This window comes from Daphnia pulex, chromosome 8 (genome assembly GCF_021134715.1).
Source record: "Daphnia pulex isolate KAP4 chromosome 8, ASM2113471v1".
Lineage (NCBI taxonomy): Eukaryota > Metazoa > Arthropoda > Branchiopoda > Diplostraca > Daphniidae > Daphnia > Daphnia pulex.
Genome location: NC_060024.1, coordinates 12,547,218 through 12,565,587, shown reverse-complemented (window position 1 = coordinate 12,565,587; position 18,370 = coordinate 12,547,218). Strand labels below are relative to the sequence as shown.

Below are 18,370 nucleotides of genomic sequence, written 5' to 3'. Positions count from 1 at the left end.
AAAAGTCTCGAAGGAAACAGATAAAAAAGAATTCCAACGAATCATTTGTTATAACCCTCTTTTTCTCTCTCTCTCACCGATCAGCTTGCGCGATTCCTTATTTTACGCACTCCAGGACTTTTTCTTCCTGATCACGACTTTTCATATTCTAGTTGTAAAATTAAAAGTAAAAAAAACTAGAAACTAACCGAAACGACGCAGTGTACATCGCATCCACATACATTATGTATAGTGTGAAACTTGTTGGATAGATAGATATGCGCATTTTATCGATAACGCGGAAACTGGCAGGGAAGCTGGGACGGTCACTCGTTTCATCGTCAGATTGAATCGACCATTTTCCTGGAAAATTTTAAGTCGGTAGTGTTCAAGGGTCAGGTTACAGTGGAATAGATTTGGTTTGATTCTCTTCACGCTTTAGATCGTCTACGCTAATCGAGGCTGTGAGATTTAAAAAAATAATGTTAGAGCTTCTAATTGTGAATGTGTTTGACATGCAGTTTGGAGCTCTGTTTCACTGGATTGCATTTAATTTTCTCTTGTTCTATTTGGATGTTGTTTTTTCTATCTTTTTAAAAATAAAGAGAAAGAGACTGACAGATAGAAAGGTAAAGAAATAACAAGAAAACTCTTTTGTCCGATTTTATCTTCACGTAGTAGCAGCTTGGTAGGTAGTCGGGAGAGGTGGGTTAGACAATAGTCTTTGATGAAGGGGTCCTTCGCCCCCTTTTTTCAGCGTAAAGAAAACGAGAAAAACATTCTAGCATTTTTATTTTGAAATTTCATTCGTGCGCTTGTTGTACCAATAACTCCATTCTTGCCCGTTGGAAACAACCTCAATCCGTGTATATTTGTGGATCAAATTCGCATGAAAAACATTGGAGAGGAGAAGAATCGCAGGAAGATTTCTTCGTAGGGAAAACCAGGTTGGATGTTGTTATAACAGTTGGAAGCTTTTCTTGAAGAACTAGTTGTTTGGGGTCCGTTGTCGTCATCGAAATAATGGTCGGCGTGAGCGAATCCACTGGCTCATTGAGTCATTTTCTACCCAAAAGTCACGTACTGTTAGGAAACGAAGCGCAATGGAGAAAAAAGAGAAGCCCAAGAAAGAAAGAAAAAACACACAAACACACAGAGTCGGGATTATGTTTTATTTCCATGTTATCCGATGGTTGTTTGATCGGCAATGTATGCGGGTCTTTCCTCTTCTTCTTCTTCTCCTCTTTCGTGTCCTCCTCCCTCTACCCTTCTGCTTGTTTAAATAGCGTGTTTTAACACGTTCCCAAGAAGTTGACAGCTAAATGGGAGGGAAGCTGCGCGCTTGGTAGACACAACTTGAGGGAAGAAGGAAAGAAAAAAAGTTCCTTGTCTCGGCCTCGCCTCCTCTTGAGTTCCCCATGTCCATATATTGCAGTGCAGCTTCAAGTCCCTGCTCATCTCGAACCTCGTTGGGAGGGAAGTTTTCTATTTCTTGTGTGCTTGTAATAACAGCTTTGAAACAACACAGTCTCGGCTGCTGCCTGCCGGGCCCAGAAAATTTAATTGACACGTCCCTATTATGTTTGTACTAGTCCGTATTTCGTACATGATGTTTGTCGCGCATTCAATTCCTTCTCGGCCCCGCCAATGAAAAAAGAAGAGACCCCAAAAATGGAATGAAACATTTTTGAGCCAAAGCATTTTTTTCAAAAGGAAATCGTTGATAGTAATTACTTTTGAGGCAACTCGGTAATCGTTCCATCCACCTAGAACTGCCTGCCACCCCCCCCCCTTTTTTTTCTTAAATTACATGTCATTGTTATTAGACGTCGTCGATTAAGGGCCCTCTATGTAATCTGTGAAATTATATAGACAGGGCCCCCGGTCGTCGTTAGTCCTTTTTCGGAGGAATTGAATTGCGATGCACCTCGCGCGAACGGAATGTGTCACGGGAGTTTATTTGATTGCTGAGAGCGCGGAACGGTCAGCGTGAGATATTCATTTAAAATCGTTAAAAAGATTCAAAACCCCCAGATTTTTCATCAAGTTGAAAAAGAAAATCTAAAGTTTAATAGTATTAGCACACAGCCAAAAGTGCAGCAACGCATGAAGTGTAACTCTACTAAATTTGTATAGAAGAGGGAAAACATAACAGCTTCAAAAGTTTTGATACGTAGTGGTAGTAGTCTTAGCGCTAGCCTTCAGACCTCTTTGGCTGCTAAAGGTAAAAGTCTCTTATTTTTTTCTTTCCTTCTTTAAATAGCTTTCGTCTTAGCCATTGTCTGGTCGGTCGACCGGAGCGTCCGTTTTTTGTTCGTGGTTCCACGAATTTCATTCCGACTAGCGCTCTATTCTTGTTCATTTTTTTTTTGTTTTCTTCGTTTTGTAGTATCTCTTTTTTCCTTGGTCCCTCCTAGTCGAAGGAGAGGACATCGACGACTCGAATCGGGAAAAAACAAAAACAAGGTCCCCGTGTACATTTGTCGTGCGTAAATTCTCTGGATATTTTCGATATTCCCAAAATTGATGCGAGCTGCTGCCATATCGTTTGAATGCATTGCAAAGGTCGACCTTTTCACGCGGTCACGTCCGGTTCTTCTTGTGTTTATTTGTTTGCTCGTAATTGAAGGTCTATCCGTATGTGTGTTGGTTTAGTCGCACATCCGTCGCTCACACATCCGGCTACAGATGAATTCAACTTTTTTTTTTTCGAGGTTTTTAGTAGTAGGTTTTATATAAACATTACGTATTCAACCGATGTTTTTGTTCTCTCTTTAAAATAAAAATATATATATATATATTTTTATTCTGGTGGGAGAAAAAAAAACATGTTTAATATTCGCCCGCCCCATGCAACCGCTATTTTCTGTTGTGTCGAGACCTGACTTTGATAAGGTAACAATGGAGAAACATCGGGACGCCAGTGGGAAGAAGCCAACGAATATAATATAAAAATTCTATCTACTAAATATAAAAAAAAGAGAAGAGGGACGGGTCCGTTCTATTGGTCAAGCCAGCAGATAGTAGAAAAGGGCGGTCGGTTGAGTGGCTTTCATTTGAGATTCTCCCCCCTCTCTTTCTCTTCTTTTTTTTCCGCTTCCATCCTGTTGCTGTTGCTCCTGCTGGCCAACTATTTCCAGCAGCGTATTTTACACCACCAGTCGTCTCTTTCTCTTGCGTCTATTTCTTCTTTTAAAATTTTCTTTCTTTTTCTTTTCTAGTTTCTGACTTCTTCCTTCTCTCTCGAAATAATAAATACATTGAAATGAGGTGGGAGGGAGGAGAGATACACACACACGCGTACACAGAGAGAGAGAGAGAGAGAGGTGGTGCGCATAGAGCCGAAGCGTATTGTGAAGGGGAAAAAAGAAAAGAAAAGGTAGGAAGATATGTCTAGCTGCCTTTTCTTTTTTCCCATTTTTTTCTTTTTTGTACCTGGAGGTTTTTCATCGGAGCCAATCCTCTAGTCTTTTCAAGTTCAGCCCTCCTCCTCTTGCGCTGGCGTTCGTAGTAGGCAGCGAGAGCACGCTATGCGTTGCGTGCTTATGTAGCCATACTTTTTTGTACTATACTACACTACTCCCCTCTGGGCCTCCTCTCTCTCTCCGTACCAGCATCACAACTGTGGGTGTGTGTTTGAATAAAAGTTCCAACTTGGCTGAGGCCACAGATTCGGCATCGGGGTCTCTGCCGACTCGGGCGTGCAGTTAGTTTCTTCCATCCTCGACACACACAACACACACACACACACACACACCGGATTTTGTTGTTGTTATTCTACTCCTCTTGGCTGCCATCATCCGTTGGTTTTTTCTTCTTTTCTTAACACCATTCCCGGATTTTTATTTTGTTATTGGACTGGCCGCGTGAGTGACTTTTTTCTTTCCCTCCCCGTGGCTTTGTTGTTGTTGTTGGAAGCGTCGTGAATATTATTTTCGACACAGCCATTGATTTCTTAGCGCCGAGCGTCTTCGGGTCCGGATTACATTCCAACAGGTACTATATAATATAACCATTGGCATCTTGTTTTTGTCCCATCCGATAGAAAGGCCCCTTTATTTAGTTTTGTGTTGGCAACATTTTCACGTCAATAAAGTCAAATGACGAGGTACATTTAAAAAAAAAAAAACCTTATCCCGAAAAATGTAGAGGAAAATAGGTTCAAGTTGTTGGACGCTTCGATAATCTCTTCTCAAAGAGTCGCCTTTAGTTATACTAGTAACTCGCTAGTGGAGAGAGATTATAGGCCTTGTTTGGCCTAGATGTCTGTTCCTATATGTTTCACTTTTCCCAACGAATCTCTGAAAATAGATTCGTTTCTTTTTCAATTAAACACCGCGTTCAAATTACGGAGCAGCGTGACTAGATGATGATAACAATTTGGAAGTTTTCGTTCTTTTTCAATGACGCGAAACGGATGAATTTTTACAGTGTTGTCTATCGTGAATCCCGTAAAATAATTCTTCAAAAGTAGATTTGTTACCTTGTTTTTATTTTTTGTGTGTGGTCATAATCATAATGATTCGCTCGGGGGAGAACAATGACTATAATCGCGACAACCGAGGTGGACAATCAAAAAGTTGAAAATCATTTCACGCCCAGAAAAACTTGGGTCTCTCTCCCACCAAAAGAGAAACAACCGTTTATTGACTCCGCACGGCTGTTGTTTGAATTCGCTTCCAAAATGAGAATTGTGACGGCGCGTGCTTATGACTTTGCGCATCTCTTGTTGTCGTCGTCGATGATGTCGCAGTGCTCGTTCGACCGTGCCGTGTTTTTGGAACCGATTGCTGTTCTTGCCATTCTTGGTTTTGTTTCGAACAAACCATCTTCTTCAAAATGGTTTTAGTTACATTCTGAAAGATTTCATAATCATTATGAATTAAAGTCTCATTGCTAAACGTCCCAGCGAGGTTGTAGGTCAAATTGCTGAAAGGTGCCAGTCACGGGATGATGGGTACGAGAACGAGATTGAGAGAGGAAAAAAATTCCCGGTCGTCAAACCCTTGTGACTTGACATTGTTGTGGTGACACGGCAGCTTCTCTTAGCGACTTGAACGAACGGCAGCGTAGTTAGCCTATTTGTAACTGTAGCTTTATAGCTGTGCAGGTAATTGACTCGGTCATCTCTATTGATCAGAACGCCGAACATAGTGGCCTGTTTCTTCTGTATTTGAAGCGATTTGTTATTAGTCCAGCAAACCAAACGGGGGCTACCTACCAGAAGCCAGAGAGGCCTAATAAGAAAACATTAGGTAGACACTTTGACGCGGTTAGGGTAGTACACACACTAAAAAAAGACGACCTTGCCACGTAATGGCGCGGTGACTGATCTCGATGTTTGACACAGCATTTCAATCGTGATGACCAAGCCGGAATGACGGTGGGCTGACGAAGAAGAAAAAAAAAAGCAGGTCCCCCCTTTAAAACCCGGGGTCTTCCCGAGCAGAACGTTTAGTCATCATCATCCAGTTACTTAAGCAGCTATTACGAGACACTTTTCTCTATCTCTCTTTCTCGGTATCATTTCATCTGCTTCCCTTGTTCGCACGCGACATTATCTGGGAAACGCTTCATCGAGCTCTTATTTATACATTGAAATGTCAATGGCGAAATCGTTTGGCCGGTTAAAGCCGCCCTAAGGTGCGCTTTTAATCTTGAGAGAGATCATCTCTATTTTGTCGAGGGGGGTAGTAGTTTGTAGGCCTAAAAGGTCAGGTCTTTTTTAACGGTCGCTCTTTCCCATTCATTCATCCATCAAATGAAATGGTTTGATTTTGTCTAGTCGATCTGTCAACTCACACCTTTCCTTTTTTTTATTTGTTGTTAATGACAGGCGAGTACGTCTTGCTGGACAAGGCCGATACAGTCCAGCCGTCCACTTCGGGTGGCGAGTCGGAGCCGTCGGAGTCGTCGGAACCGTCGGAAGAGGAAGACAAATCGTCACCTGAAAAGCCGTTGGATTCGAGTGAGGATTCCTTAGCGCTAGACAAAGTTTTTGGCTTTGTCGATTACGACGAGGTAAGTCTGTGTGCCTTGATGGCTTGTTTTTTCTCTCATTTAAAATGACTATTCTCATCATTTTTTTTTTTTGGCTGGTAGCTTATTATTACCTATAATTCACCGTAGCTCCCTTCCTTGTTATTGTTATCAACTGGGAAAGAAATAACTTGAAACTTCGACGAAACGAAAAGACAATTTTTTTCCCCTCCGTCTGTTTCTCTCTCTTATTTCCCGGATCGTTATTCAAGGGAAGTACTAGACGACTTAGATAATAGAAAGATAGCAACGAGCTGCTAGAAACTGCCGAATTGTTTCTTTCGCCGAAGAAATAAAAAATAAAAAAAAAAAACAGCGTTTTGAATTGTTTCGCAGCTTTGGCGTTTCCCCCGCCGACGGCCTTTTGTTCCGTTTCCTCGGGACTTGGAAATCCTTAGATTGGTCCGTGACCACCAGTCAAATCTCTTGTCGATTCCGTTACAAAATAATAAGAATTAAAAAATGATAATGAAAATACAGATCGTCCCCCGCATTCAAGTCACCATGAGGTTAATAACACCAAGGCACCACTAAGAAATATAGACAAGGGTATCAGTAGACCCTATTCCGATTTACCGAGAATTGAAATATCTAAATTATCATTTGAAAATTTATTTTTTTTTGTGTGTATCGTATTTGTAGGAAAAATTGACCGAGAGCAATTTCACACTCGGCGCACTCAGCCCAGAGAGTGCGGAACTTATTGGGCAACTCGATCCAGTTTTGGGTTCGATCGTTGCCGCTCGCCAGACAGTCCAGGAGAGCACCTCTGCGCTCAACTTTGGCTCATTGTTGTCGGACGGCGCTAGCGCCGGGTCGTCTGGTGAAGAATCAATCGGCGATTTGGATCTGGGCTTCTATTTCGACAGCGAAGATAATCGGGCCCACGAGGAAATCGAGAACGACGCCGACGACGAGGAAGAAGAGGAGCTGGTCAAATTGATTCGGCCCGAGTCGAGCGCCAGTAATACCATCGACGCCATCAGCGAGCAACTTGAAGCCAGCCTGGAGGACATGATCCAGACAGCCCAGATGCATCCACGCTCACTACAGGTACCATTACAATTTCTACAAACATTTCAACTCGATTGTCCAGAACCTGTCGCATTTTTCTCCTACCAGCACGAACTGTTCGGTCTCTATGCGTCTAGATTATTGTGTTCCAGAGAAAGTTCAAAAGTGTTGGGCAGGGGAGAAGAAAAAAAAGATTGAACAAGTTGTCCGTCGGTCCACATCTTACGAACGAGAGGTTCGTTCACGAAGGATGTTTGTTTGTTGACATACTCGTCGAAGAATGCCCATTTTGGTGACGGTGGTGTGTGTGTTGAAGCTGAGAGCGAAAGACTTTTTTTCTTATTTCGTGTGTTGGGTTATGTCAACACACTTTTCTTGTGTGCTCACAGACCCATGCAGAGGCCCAACCGTTTGGTTGGGTTGACGAACGTTCGCTCGAGAGAACCGCAGCATCGAGTTGCACGCTCCGCCGTCCACAGGGATTGTCCTTTTCTGTTAGGAAGGAAAGACAATGTCGAGTATTTGCCTTTTCTCCTCTCTCTCCCCCCGTGCTCACCTCCTCTATCTTCATAAGTGCAAGTCCAACTGAACTGGACAAAATACGCAGGGAAGAGAGAGAGAGGAATACTTGAGACGCGGACGCGATGCCGGATTGTTTTTTTAACATTATTCTCTTCGTGGTATTTTCTCGTTTGTTTTCTTAGCTTAGAGTTTCTTCTTCTCCACTTGGCCCTTTTTTTTTCTTTCTTCAAAACCAGTTCGGAACGTAGTCAAATTAAACTAAAAACAAGATGAGGGTGGGTGAATTAGGTATAATATAGGAAAGCGATTTGAACGAGCGGCGGAAGCCCAGCGACGCGCCCCGATGATCCCTATCTATCGGCTGAAACTTTGGGTAAGTTTAGTTGGTGCTGCTGCTGGGCACACCTTGTCCAGCGGGCTTACAGTTGAGACAAATACAGGAGGGACTTTGTCGGAAAAGGAAATAGCTGTCACTACAAGTGTTTTGTGGATGTTCAGTAATTCGTATCGATTTAAATGTGGCCCTCTTTTTTTTCAATTCCTATTTAGAGGAAGTCTTAAATAGAATGAGGGGGGAAATCAAAATTTGATCGTTTGACGCGCTTGGAACTTGATGGGTTCTCTCCATTATGTTTCCCATTTAAAAGACGATGGAGGTTTTAATTTTTATTTTTCAAGAAAAAGAAAAGAAAGAAAGAAAAAAATATAGATGTGAGAAAAGGAAAACCTTTTACACATTCCTCCGAATGAGAGCCAATTACCAGTTGTGCCGGGGCTTCGCTGTCAACTTGAAGCGCCTTCTTCTGCTGCAGTACTGTTTTGTGCCTTGGCTGTGTGTAGGGTTTTTGGGTGTCCATCATCGAGGTCAGTCTCTGTCGTTTCTCAGGTGCTACTACCATGTTGATGTGTCCATAAAAGTCGAGTGCCACGAGGTGTGTGTGTACCCCCCACTTGTTATGTGCCCCACTCTTTCCCACACACAACCACCTCCTCTTCGACCACAAGAAAAGACTCTTTTTGGGGAGGCCCATCATCGCACACGTCCGTTTCCTCTTTTGTCGAGAGACAGTGGTGGTCGACGACGACGTGTTTGCCATTTGTTCACGCCGTTTTTCTTTTCGCATCGCGTTCGCGTGAATGCGTGTCATTATCACCCTCTCAAACTGACACTTTTGATTGGAAGATGGCGAGAAGAGATGTCTTTTTTTGACGACGCTCTTCTATGGGATCGCGAATGAAAAGAGTGTATTACCTTCAGACTTATTGTGCGATAGGAGCTAGAAGGAAAAAGAAGAAGAAGAAGAAGAAGAAAAAGTCTTATTATCTTAATAAAGGGCGGGTTTGCGCCACACCGGGATTGAAAGGCGTTAGATTATTTGTGATAAGTCCGCTTGTGTTGTTGCTGCATGCTGCTGCTGCTGTTGTGCTGAGGCTGTATCTTTTTTTTTGTGGGGGGAGGTACCACGACGAGCAGACCAACAAGGACCGGGCGGCAAAAGTTGCAGGTGTCTTAGGCTTGTCAGTTTTTCTATTTTTCTCCCGACGACAACGGCGACGCTGTAAGGGGAAAACCTTCTCCTCGTCTATCTTGCATCTACGTTCCTATTTCGACTCGAAATGTAACGCAACAAAAGAATGCGAGGCGATGGCGGCGGCAGCGCTACACAGCCTTATATATATATACTGTATACGTACATAGTATATATACATCATTAGAGCCGACCTCGGTGTTGGTGGGTCTCCCTCTGAATATAATAAGTTCTTTTTCTTTCTTTTTTTTTCGTGTGTCAAAAAGAAAAGAAGAAGAAAGAACGAAAGGGAAGGAAAAGAAAAAAAAAAGAGACGAAGATAATTTTAATTTCCTTCTTGTTGGTTTCTGGGCGAGTGCTGGAAAGGGGCGGATGAACAATCATGCAGAACCGAAGGACAAAAGAGCTTTCTTTGCCTCTCTTTTGGTGGTTGCAGTCGAGCTGGTTGGTGGCTGATGTTAGCTGAGGGAGAGGTTAGATTTTCGTGTGTACGTTCTAAGGATGGCGTGGAAGAAGAAGTGTCTGGGAGAGGCCAAACTTTTCTTCTTCTTTTTTTGGTGGACGTCGAAGAGAGACAGAGAGAGGGAGACGTTCTGTGTCACACACACAACAACAGCAGGTGGAAAAATCTTACAACAGCAACAGCTTAAGAACGGACGGGGGGCTTTTTTTCTTCTTCTTCTTCTTCAGAGAGAGAATAAGAGAGAACCTTGAGCCTTTATCTTTTTGGGTGTCTGTATATATTTATTCGAGTGGCTATGGACTGCTGGCACGGTCGCTCCAGCACGTACGACCGTTTGATATTTTCACAAGAGACTAGTAGATATTATTTAGACATGCGCTGAGGTAAGATGTACCTGTGTGAGCAGCTAGTTTGAATATCCGGACGAAATGGTTGAAACGAGACGGTTGAGGTTTGTCAAACTGTACGGGGGGAACTTGTTGGGTCTTTCAAAAGAGAGTGGGTGGTTATGCCTTCATTGCAACCGTTTGGCCCCTTCCATTAGGAATGATTCGCGGTTGTGCACGCTTGTTATTGCGTCGCAATCACTGGAATCGTCATCTGCGCTTATGAAATGTTATTTCGGAGAAATTGTCGAGATATCATCGCTCTTCCTGTGTTCTTCCTTTGCGTTTCTTTTATTCCGTTTTGCCGTTTGGTTGAGAGAAAAAAAAAGGAAGAGATGGTTATCTCATTTCTTGTATTGCTCTCTGCAGTGGTGCAGAACGGAGGGGAAAAACCACTTTTGAATGACTTGATTATGAATGGCTCTTTTTCCTTCCTTTTTGTCTGTTCCCATCTTCCTCGCTCACTTCTGGTAGTCGCCGTCGTCGTCGTCGTCTCTGCCAAGAAGAATGTTGGGACATATCTTCCTTCTTCTTCCTTCTTCTTTCACCATTTCGTTTTTCTTTTCTTATTTCTATTTCTTCTCTCGGTGTACGTTTTTGTTGTTGATTCGAACCGAGCGCGGGATGATCACATGAAGAAACCCGAGAGAGAGAGAGAGAGAGAGAGAGTTAGGGACCTCCGCCGCATCATTTGTCATGTCGGAGTCTCATAGAGGGGGGAATATGAGGCAGAGGGAATATATGGGTTTTCCCTCTCGTGGAACTCACCGTGACATCATGCGACAGAGAAAAAAAAAAGAGAGAGAGACGAATAATCTGCAGACCGGCTTGCCGTTGTGAATACCTTAGTTTTCACACACAAACCAACTCTCTCTCTCTCTCTTTTTCGTATATACACGGCCACATACAAAAAGTAAATGAATGTGAAAGAATTTGTATGTGTTATTCCGGCGTTCAAAGGTGCTGAGAGAGACCAGTGAGGGGGGGGGGGGGGGTGAAAGAAATAATCTTTTTTTGATTTTGGGATTTTATATCAAAAGAAGTTAGATCTCATTTCCTTTTTTGGAACCTCTTTTTTATTTATTATTATTAAAAAGATTTTGTTTTGAAATTGTCCGTGATTGACATTGGGCGGGTTTCGAACCGCTGGGGTTTTGCGAGTTTGTTTTTGTCTGTGTTTGTGTGTGTGGTGGGTCTGCGGTAGTGCACGCTGTACCTGCCGGCATGAATGAACGAACAACATAAATAACGCGTTGATGAAATCCCGAAAATGTTGGGTTGGGTCCGCGCGCATTAAACATCCTTTCCTGTCTCTGGCTGCCCCTTTTTTCTCTCTCTCTATCCATTTAAATAAATCCTGGGATGTGATGATGTTTGTGGTAGTGAGGGAGAATGAAAAAAGAGAAGAGAGCGGAGCGGACGCGTTCAGCCGCTTCTTCTTTTGTCGTGTGATGGAGGAGGGCTTCTTTTTTTCTATTTTCCCCTGGCAATCCGGTGGGAAGAGCATCTCTTGGGCAAGAGGGTTTTTTCTGTGTCTCGCAGCCAGCCGAGTCAGTCGAGGCACGACCATCGAGTAAGACAGGTAGCAGAAGAGCATACTCTCTTTTACTCTTCGGTTGAGCTGCCTCCCCTCGTTGCTCTTTTTTGGCCATCATTTGTGTGTAGTGTTGTCGCCCAGTGAAGAAATCAAACGGGGGGGAAAAGGAAAGAAAGAAAATCCTTTTTAACACCATTTTTTTTCCGGAAAAAATAAATAAAAATATCTTCACCCCTACCAACAGGTTGAGTTGTGCCCTGGGTCGTTTGTGGTGACATTTAAATCATTTCCAGCACATTTGCTGGCTTTTGTGACTTGTTTCTTTCAAGTGCGTGTTCGCACCATGTCGCCGTAAGTGTCTCGCTATTGCTGCCGAGCAGCGACCAAGACGTCTCTGGTGCCGTTTCGAACGTTGTTGAGCGCCGGGCGGGAACTCTGTGGATTGAATCGAATTATTTCAGAAAAAGTCGCTCAAAAAGAAAAGGAGGAAAACAAAAAAATCACAGTGTTGTGTCCTGCGTAGTATGATCATCGTCTGCAGAATCCATGGGGACGGATGATTGCTCGTCGACGGACTTCATGGTAAAACATGTCAACAAAACATTTCATTTGGTATTCGTTCGGTCGGACCGTGTGTCGGAGACGATTCTTTTTAACACACACAGCCGTTATAATTGCGTAAAATTTCTTTTAATCGGATTGAGAGAGAAAAAAACAAGAAATCGAGCGAGCTATTTGCTTTCGGGACTTTGGGTTTGACATTGCTGGGCTTCGTGACAGGTTCAAATGCGGCGTCGGGCACGCGAGTAAACTGGCATCCCCAACAGTTGAGCCAGCAGTCCGGTTTTCCCTTTATTGATGACCCCACCTGTTTGACGTGGTAATCGGATTAAAATGCAATAGAAGGAACCAAAAAACCATCATCAAAAGGAAAGAGAGAGAGGAGAGAAAAGGGGAATGCACGATTCCGGGAATAGTTTAGGCGGCGACTGACATGTAGGTTAACTTCCTCCGCAAATCACATCACCATCTTTCCTACTTTGGTGTTTGTTTGTCGGGGTCTATTCAGCGGCGTTTATATACCGCTATGCCGAGATTGAAGAAGAAGAAGGCAAGTGAAAGGATTTGATTGCCCCGGGTTCAATAAACCCACACAAACACGGATGATATGATCTCTATATACCTTACTTTTTTTTTCAAATTCCCCGGGTTGTTATATCACCGCTCGCACTAAACTGTTTGTGGGTCCGTTGGCGGGCTGAGCTCAATCGTAAAAAAATCAAATCGCCCACCACCGAGTGAGGCGATGGGAAACACCGAATTTCTGTTTAGACAAACTAAATGCGCTCCGGTTTGTTTTGTTTGTCGTACATCTTTAATGGAATGGATCGAAAGAACCCCCCAAAAAACTTTAATAGTAGTAAGTAAAAAATATCTATAAAAGACGGGAGTAAAAAAAAAGCGGTGGTGAGATATGCCCTGTAGCGTTGCTACCGCTGGTAGTGTGTCAGGTGAGGAGATTAGAAAAGATACGACGGGGAAGAAAAAAAAGCAGAGAAAGAACACGAAGTAAAAAGGGGAATACCGGGACACATATGGAAGTTGTCTGTAATTTATTTACACACGACGCAAACCCCCCCGACTTTTGATGCAGGGCAAAAAGGAGCTCGTCTTTTTTCTTTTTCTCTTCTTGACTTTTCTTTTTCTTTCTTTCTTTTTTTCCCCTCTTCTTTCTTCAAAGGATGTGTGCGTGTGTGTGTGTGTGTGTTCTGTTCTCTCCCTTTATAGAGTCGGCCTGGGACATAAAGATAGAGAGGCCAAGGGAAATTACGATTGGATTTGTTTGACGCGCTAAAAATGGCGCTTGACTTGACGGACCTCACACGTCTGTTGTCCGTTGCCCGGTCGTCGTCCGTAACGAAAGGTAACACACACACAAGCTCGGCTTCACAACCTGTTGGGATTAGATATATACACCACCACCGGTCGTCGTCGTCGTCTCTTTTTTCCCTTTGGTTGTTTTGTGTTTGTGTTTCTTTTTTCTACCAATTTCTCCTTGTCTCTTCAACGTGTCAAAGACATTTAGCATCGCCGTGATGGCGGTCTACCAGCTCGCCTCAAAGGTGCCTGGGTCCTTACCCCTGGCGTCCTACAGTCGCTAGTCGGTCCGACTCTCTTCTTACCTTTATTTTTGTTGTTGTCATCTTTGTGTTCTTGTCGTTTAGCTTGAGAAAACTTGGCCGACAGCAAATGTTGGAAGTTATATTTTTAACTCGTATGATGCTGAATTTCGATTCGGTTACTATCTAACCAACGAGATCATTGCAATTTCGGTCATTCAGAGAATGTAGATCTCTTGTATTCCTTTTTTTATTGACTGGCGGCATGCTGCTGCAAGAGATTATGGATCAAGGAAGAGATTAGAACAGCGAGGTGAAACCCCCTGGGCTGTGTCTATTGTTAGATTCGCTTGGGCTCTCTCTCTCTCCTCACCTTAAAGTTTTCTCTCGGACTTGAGGAATTGATAATCGAGTGGGTTTTTTTTTCTTCTCTCCGGCCAACAGCCAAGTCGAACCTACGCGATTGGTTTTCTGTTGTTTGTTTTTGTTTTTGGGTTGGGAGATGGAAAAAAAGGAAAAATCCCGACCGCCCATTGTGTTTTGACCCCCGGCCAGACGTGCGCTGCGCATCGAAAGAAAATAAAAAAGGAAAACCAGAAAAATGGGAAGGTGGTGTAATTAATGAAGTTTACATCTACCCCGAAGGTAGACTTGTTGTAGACTCTCTCACACACATACACAAGATGATTGGCTCTTCGGCTGGTTGGGTGGGTGGGTGATTTTGGGCTGGTCGTGCAGCTGCGGCCGTGACTTCGTTTGTGGCCTGTCGAATTTCACCACACCGCGCCTACCTTCCTTTTCGGCAACCCCCCTCCCATTTCACCCCCTCTCAAAAACTAATCCTCCAAGTCGTTTTTCTTCTTTCTTGCTGGGATCATTTTCTTATTCGGCTCCGAAGCTTTTCAGGTCCAGTAAAATTGTTCTTGTTTTTCTCCCTCCTGGGCTTCGACAAGTTTCTTGATTAATGAAAAAGTGGGACCAGCAGGAGTAACACAGCACACAGGCCTTTTGCCTCTTGTAATTCCGACCCGCTTTGTGAATAATGTTCTTGTTATTTTACCTATCGCTTCGGCGACTAGCGGTCATTCCAAACATAACAACCGACTTTGAAAAAAAAGAAAAATAGACTAGGGTAAATGTTTTGGTTGCATCAATTGAGCGATTGAATTCGAAGGGAAATGAGTATCCGTTAGGTCAAAATTCGTAGGACCCTTCAAATGATTTTGATTGTCGAAATTTGAAGAGTTTTCCCAACGTTTCCTCGAATGTGGAATGTACACACTATCTGCCAGGTAGGACATCGTTTTCGTATTTCTTCCAAGGGTCGGAAAAGAGAAGTGTCAATTGTGATAGCAGTAGGCCGGCGTGTGGTAATGGCCGAATCCCAAGAAGAGGACACAGGAGGAGTCGCATTGTGTCAATAATGGTGGACATTCAGGTGGACTTTGGGGGGGAAAAAGGACAAATTTCCGATGAAAGTTGAGAAGAGCGAGGGAATAAGCGAGGGACACGCTAATTGTAGGGGACTCGCCAGGAAGAATCTTCTTCTCCTTTTTTTGGATGTGTTGGGCATATTTGAAGAGTTGACTGCTGTTGTCGCTATTTTCGTTGTTGACGTTGAATATCTAATGGCAAAATAATCACTCCGGATAGCCCTTGAGGCATTTAAAGGAGTGATGTCAGATAACGGCGGAATATTTTTAAAATTCGCCTATTGAATTCTTAATAAAAACATCGAGTGTAACAATCGATCGATTCGTTGCATTGGATCTTGGCCTCATTTTTTATCTTTTTTGCATATGATACGAACGATTTGAAGTAGGTCACGCCTTAGAACCTTGGCTATTGTCTGCACGAACATTCGGGAACCTTGAGGCCGCCTTGCCGCCTTGAAACTTCGCGTGAAGTTCGTTTTCAATAGAATTGGGCACAAAGTTGTGTCTGTTTGCCGATTGGGTCGTGATCTTGTACTCGACGCGGTCGTCGTTGCGCAAAAGAAGAATAAACAAGAATCAATGTAGAGTTTAATTTTCTCGATTCTTTTTTCTTTTTCTCGAGGATTGTGTGTGTGTGTGGGTTCTGTGTTGTGTGTACCTTTTTGGAAACCAGCTGGGAACTGCACAGGTCCCTTGTTCATTCCCAAGCCGACTGTATATACATCGCGGCCCGTGTCAATATTGACAGAATCGACCATTTTTTCTTTTTTCGTTGACGATTTCTCTTCTTCGTTTCTTTTTCCATTTATATTTTCCTTATTTAACTTTTTTTTTACTGGCGCGTTGGTATATAATAGGCGTTTGTTTGGTCTGATGCGGTTCCCCGTTGCTCACGCACACGGCACATTGCGGGATGATGTAATTTGATTCCAGGTTGGACGGCCGGCCCCCGCGCAACCCCTTTTTGGTGAATCCTATTTGCATTCGCTCAGGAAAAAAAAAGCAGCGGGTAGGAAAGAAGAAAAAAAAATAACAAAACAAAAAAGAGAAAAAGACAGACGAGTAAAAAAAAATAAATAAATAACACGAGATGGAAAAACAAAATTGGAAGGAAACTCGCATTATTCAGCACTTTTTCCTTCCCTTCACGCTTTCCGCCTGACATTTTCAAGAATGAAATCAACAGAAAGAAGGGAGAGAGAGATGGAAAATAAAAAAATGTTGAAAAAAGATAAAGAAGAATAATAGAAAATAAGAAAAAAAAATCATGTGATGGAATTGGATACGGCCCCCCCTCCTTCGATTCGGATTTCATGTCGATTCATGACGGCTAACTCTTATGTAGGCTCTCGATCGATCTGAAATCGTCCAGATAGTAGAGTCAAATTGATTGAGTTTAAATGCCATCAAATTCCTTTACACCACAAAATGGATTGACCGCTGGGAAAGTCCAGGGCGATTTTTCCCCCCTCCGTCGCCTGTTGTTGTTCAATTTATTTATTTTATTTGCGGTCACCGAGCTTTCGATATTTGCTGACGTAACTGTCGGCTCTGTCTGTACTCCGAAAGGATACCGCACACCGCCCTGATGGGCTCCTACCGCCGCCGTCCTATTGGATCTATTGTCTAGGCAGCAGCAAGCGCTACGTTACGACTCTGCGATTCTATTCTTTTCCATCCCTGTGTATACATTTCCTTCTGTCGTGTGGTCCACTCTCTATTGTATCCGCGATTTTAAATGCTATTCCCGCTATTTTCATAACGATCTATTCGCGCTTTTTTATTTGTAAATTTGTATTTATCGAACAGCGACCAGCGACAACAAAAATGAATTTTTCTTCATTGTTTGCCAGCCCCCGTTTCTTCTCCTTTTTTCATGATTTGGCTATTGGGGCGGTTGAGCGAATCGGGGTCTGTCGGAGATTGGTCTGACGTGTTGTGTGTAGGAGCATGAGGGTAGGAGGGGAGTGAAAAGGGGCGGGTTGATCTGCTGGTGTTTGTGGAGAGCGCACCATTCGCTGCTTGAGGCTCCTGACACACACAACCACACACTGCACGATGTGCGCAAGAAATAGAAGAGAGAGAGAGGAAAAAGGAGCCTCATAATGTGACATGGAGGGTCCGCCCCTTTGGGGGTTCTCGTTGGCCGTTGGTTGTTGTCGGAATCCTATCCCCATTATACTGTTCTCTCTATCGTGTAATCATGAGACCCTCAGCTGTTGCATTGTGCACAGGGTTTGAGGCTTGAGGGGCTCTTCGCGGTGAGAGAAGAAAGAAGAAAACGTGCGACTCCCCGCTGCGTTAACCTCCTTCTCTCTGTCAGAAACAGAGGGGAAAATAACGAGACACGGCTGGAGAGAGCAACAGGCTCCTTTTTTTTTTTCTTTCTTCATTTCTTTTATTCGAGATTATTGGAGGCAATTTTTGTCCATTTTCGGTGACGGGTTATTCACGTTAGCCTGTCAGATGGGGCACGGTCCCGGCGGGAGTGGCGAGTGGATTCAGAAAGATATGTTGTAACGTCTCTTAGTGGGGTCAAAAGATGAAAGAAATCAAAAGAAGGAGGCAGCTCCTCACACTTTCTAATTTGGTAATCGTCGAAATGGAAATAATGAGTCAAGTCTTTTTGATTTTTTGTTTTGTAACGAATCAAATGTGAAACTAGAGTTTCTAATGCGTGGGCAAATGTAGTCCTTTCATTTCGAATGGTTTGTGAAAAGTCGAATGTGAAAATAATATCTCGTTTACTATTTTTTTTTAGGTGCGCATGCCTCTTATGCGCACGATGAGCATGGAGCATCGGTGGCAGGACTTGGCCAACTTCCTCAGCCTGCCGGACGGTGCCGCTGCCGCTGCCGCAGCTGCCAACTTGAGCTCGCATCCGGGCCACCATCACCATCACCACCACAGCGGTCACCATCCGCATGCTGTTCACCACACTCACCACCCCCACCATCCTGGTCATCCGCACCATGCCATGCACACCCTTGGACACCATCCCCACTCGCCGCATCCGGCGTTTGCCCACCCGAGTTATCCTCATCCGCATTCGCCGCACGGCTCTGTCCATCCTCACCACCACCACAACAGCTCGCCGGTCCACACGCACCACGGCTACGGTGTCCATCCAGCCTCCAGCACCGCCACTACCATCCACCACCACCATCATGGCTACAGCGGACTCACTTCGGCCGCCACCCCCGTCTATCCCAATTCCGCTGTGGATGCAGGCGGAAGAGCTGCCCTCCTCCAAAATGTTTCTATCGGTTCGCCCCTCACCGAGTTAGGCGGAAACGGATCCTACCCCAGCCCCGGTCTTGGTAAGCCATCCAACAAGCAGTCAAA

General features: G+C 43.9%; 1 protein-coding gene across 2 annotated transcripts in view; it reads left to right on the top strand.

Moving 5' to 3' along the window:
• The window catches only part of LOC124199990 (segmentation protein cap'n'collar-like), a 28,982-nt gene that overhangs the window by 6,555 nt on the left and 4,057 nt on the right, over positions 1-18,370 (top strand). For both annotated transcript variants that reach the window (XM_046596064.1, XM_046596063.1), the window contains exons 4-6: positions 5,816-6,000; positions 6,661-7,071; positions 17,787-18,345. In XM_046596064.1, the coding sequence (XP_046452020.1) occupies positions 5,816-6,000; positions 6,661-7,071; positions 17,787-18,345 (1,155 nt within the window). The remainder of the gene's footprint in view (positions 1-5,815; positions 6,001-6,660; positions 7,072-17,786; positions 18,346-18,370) is intronic.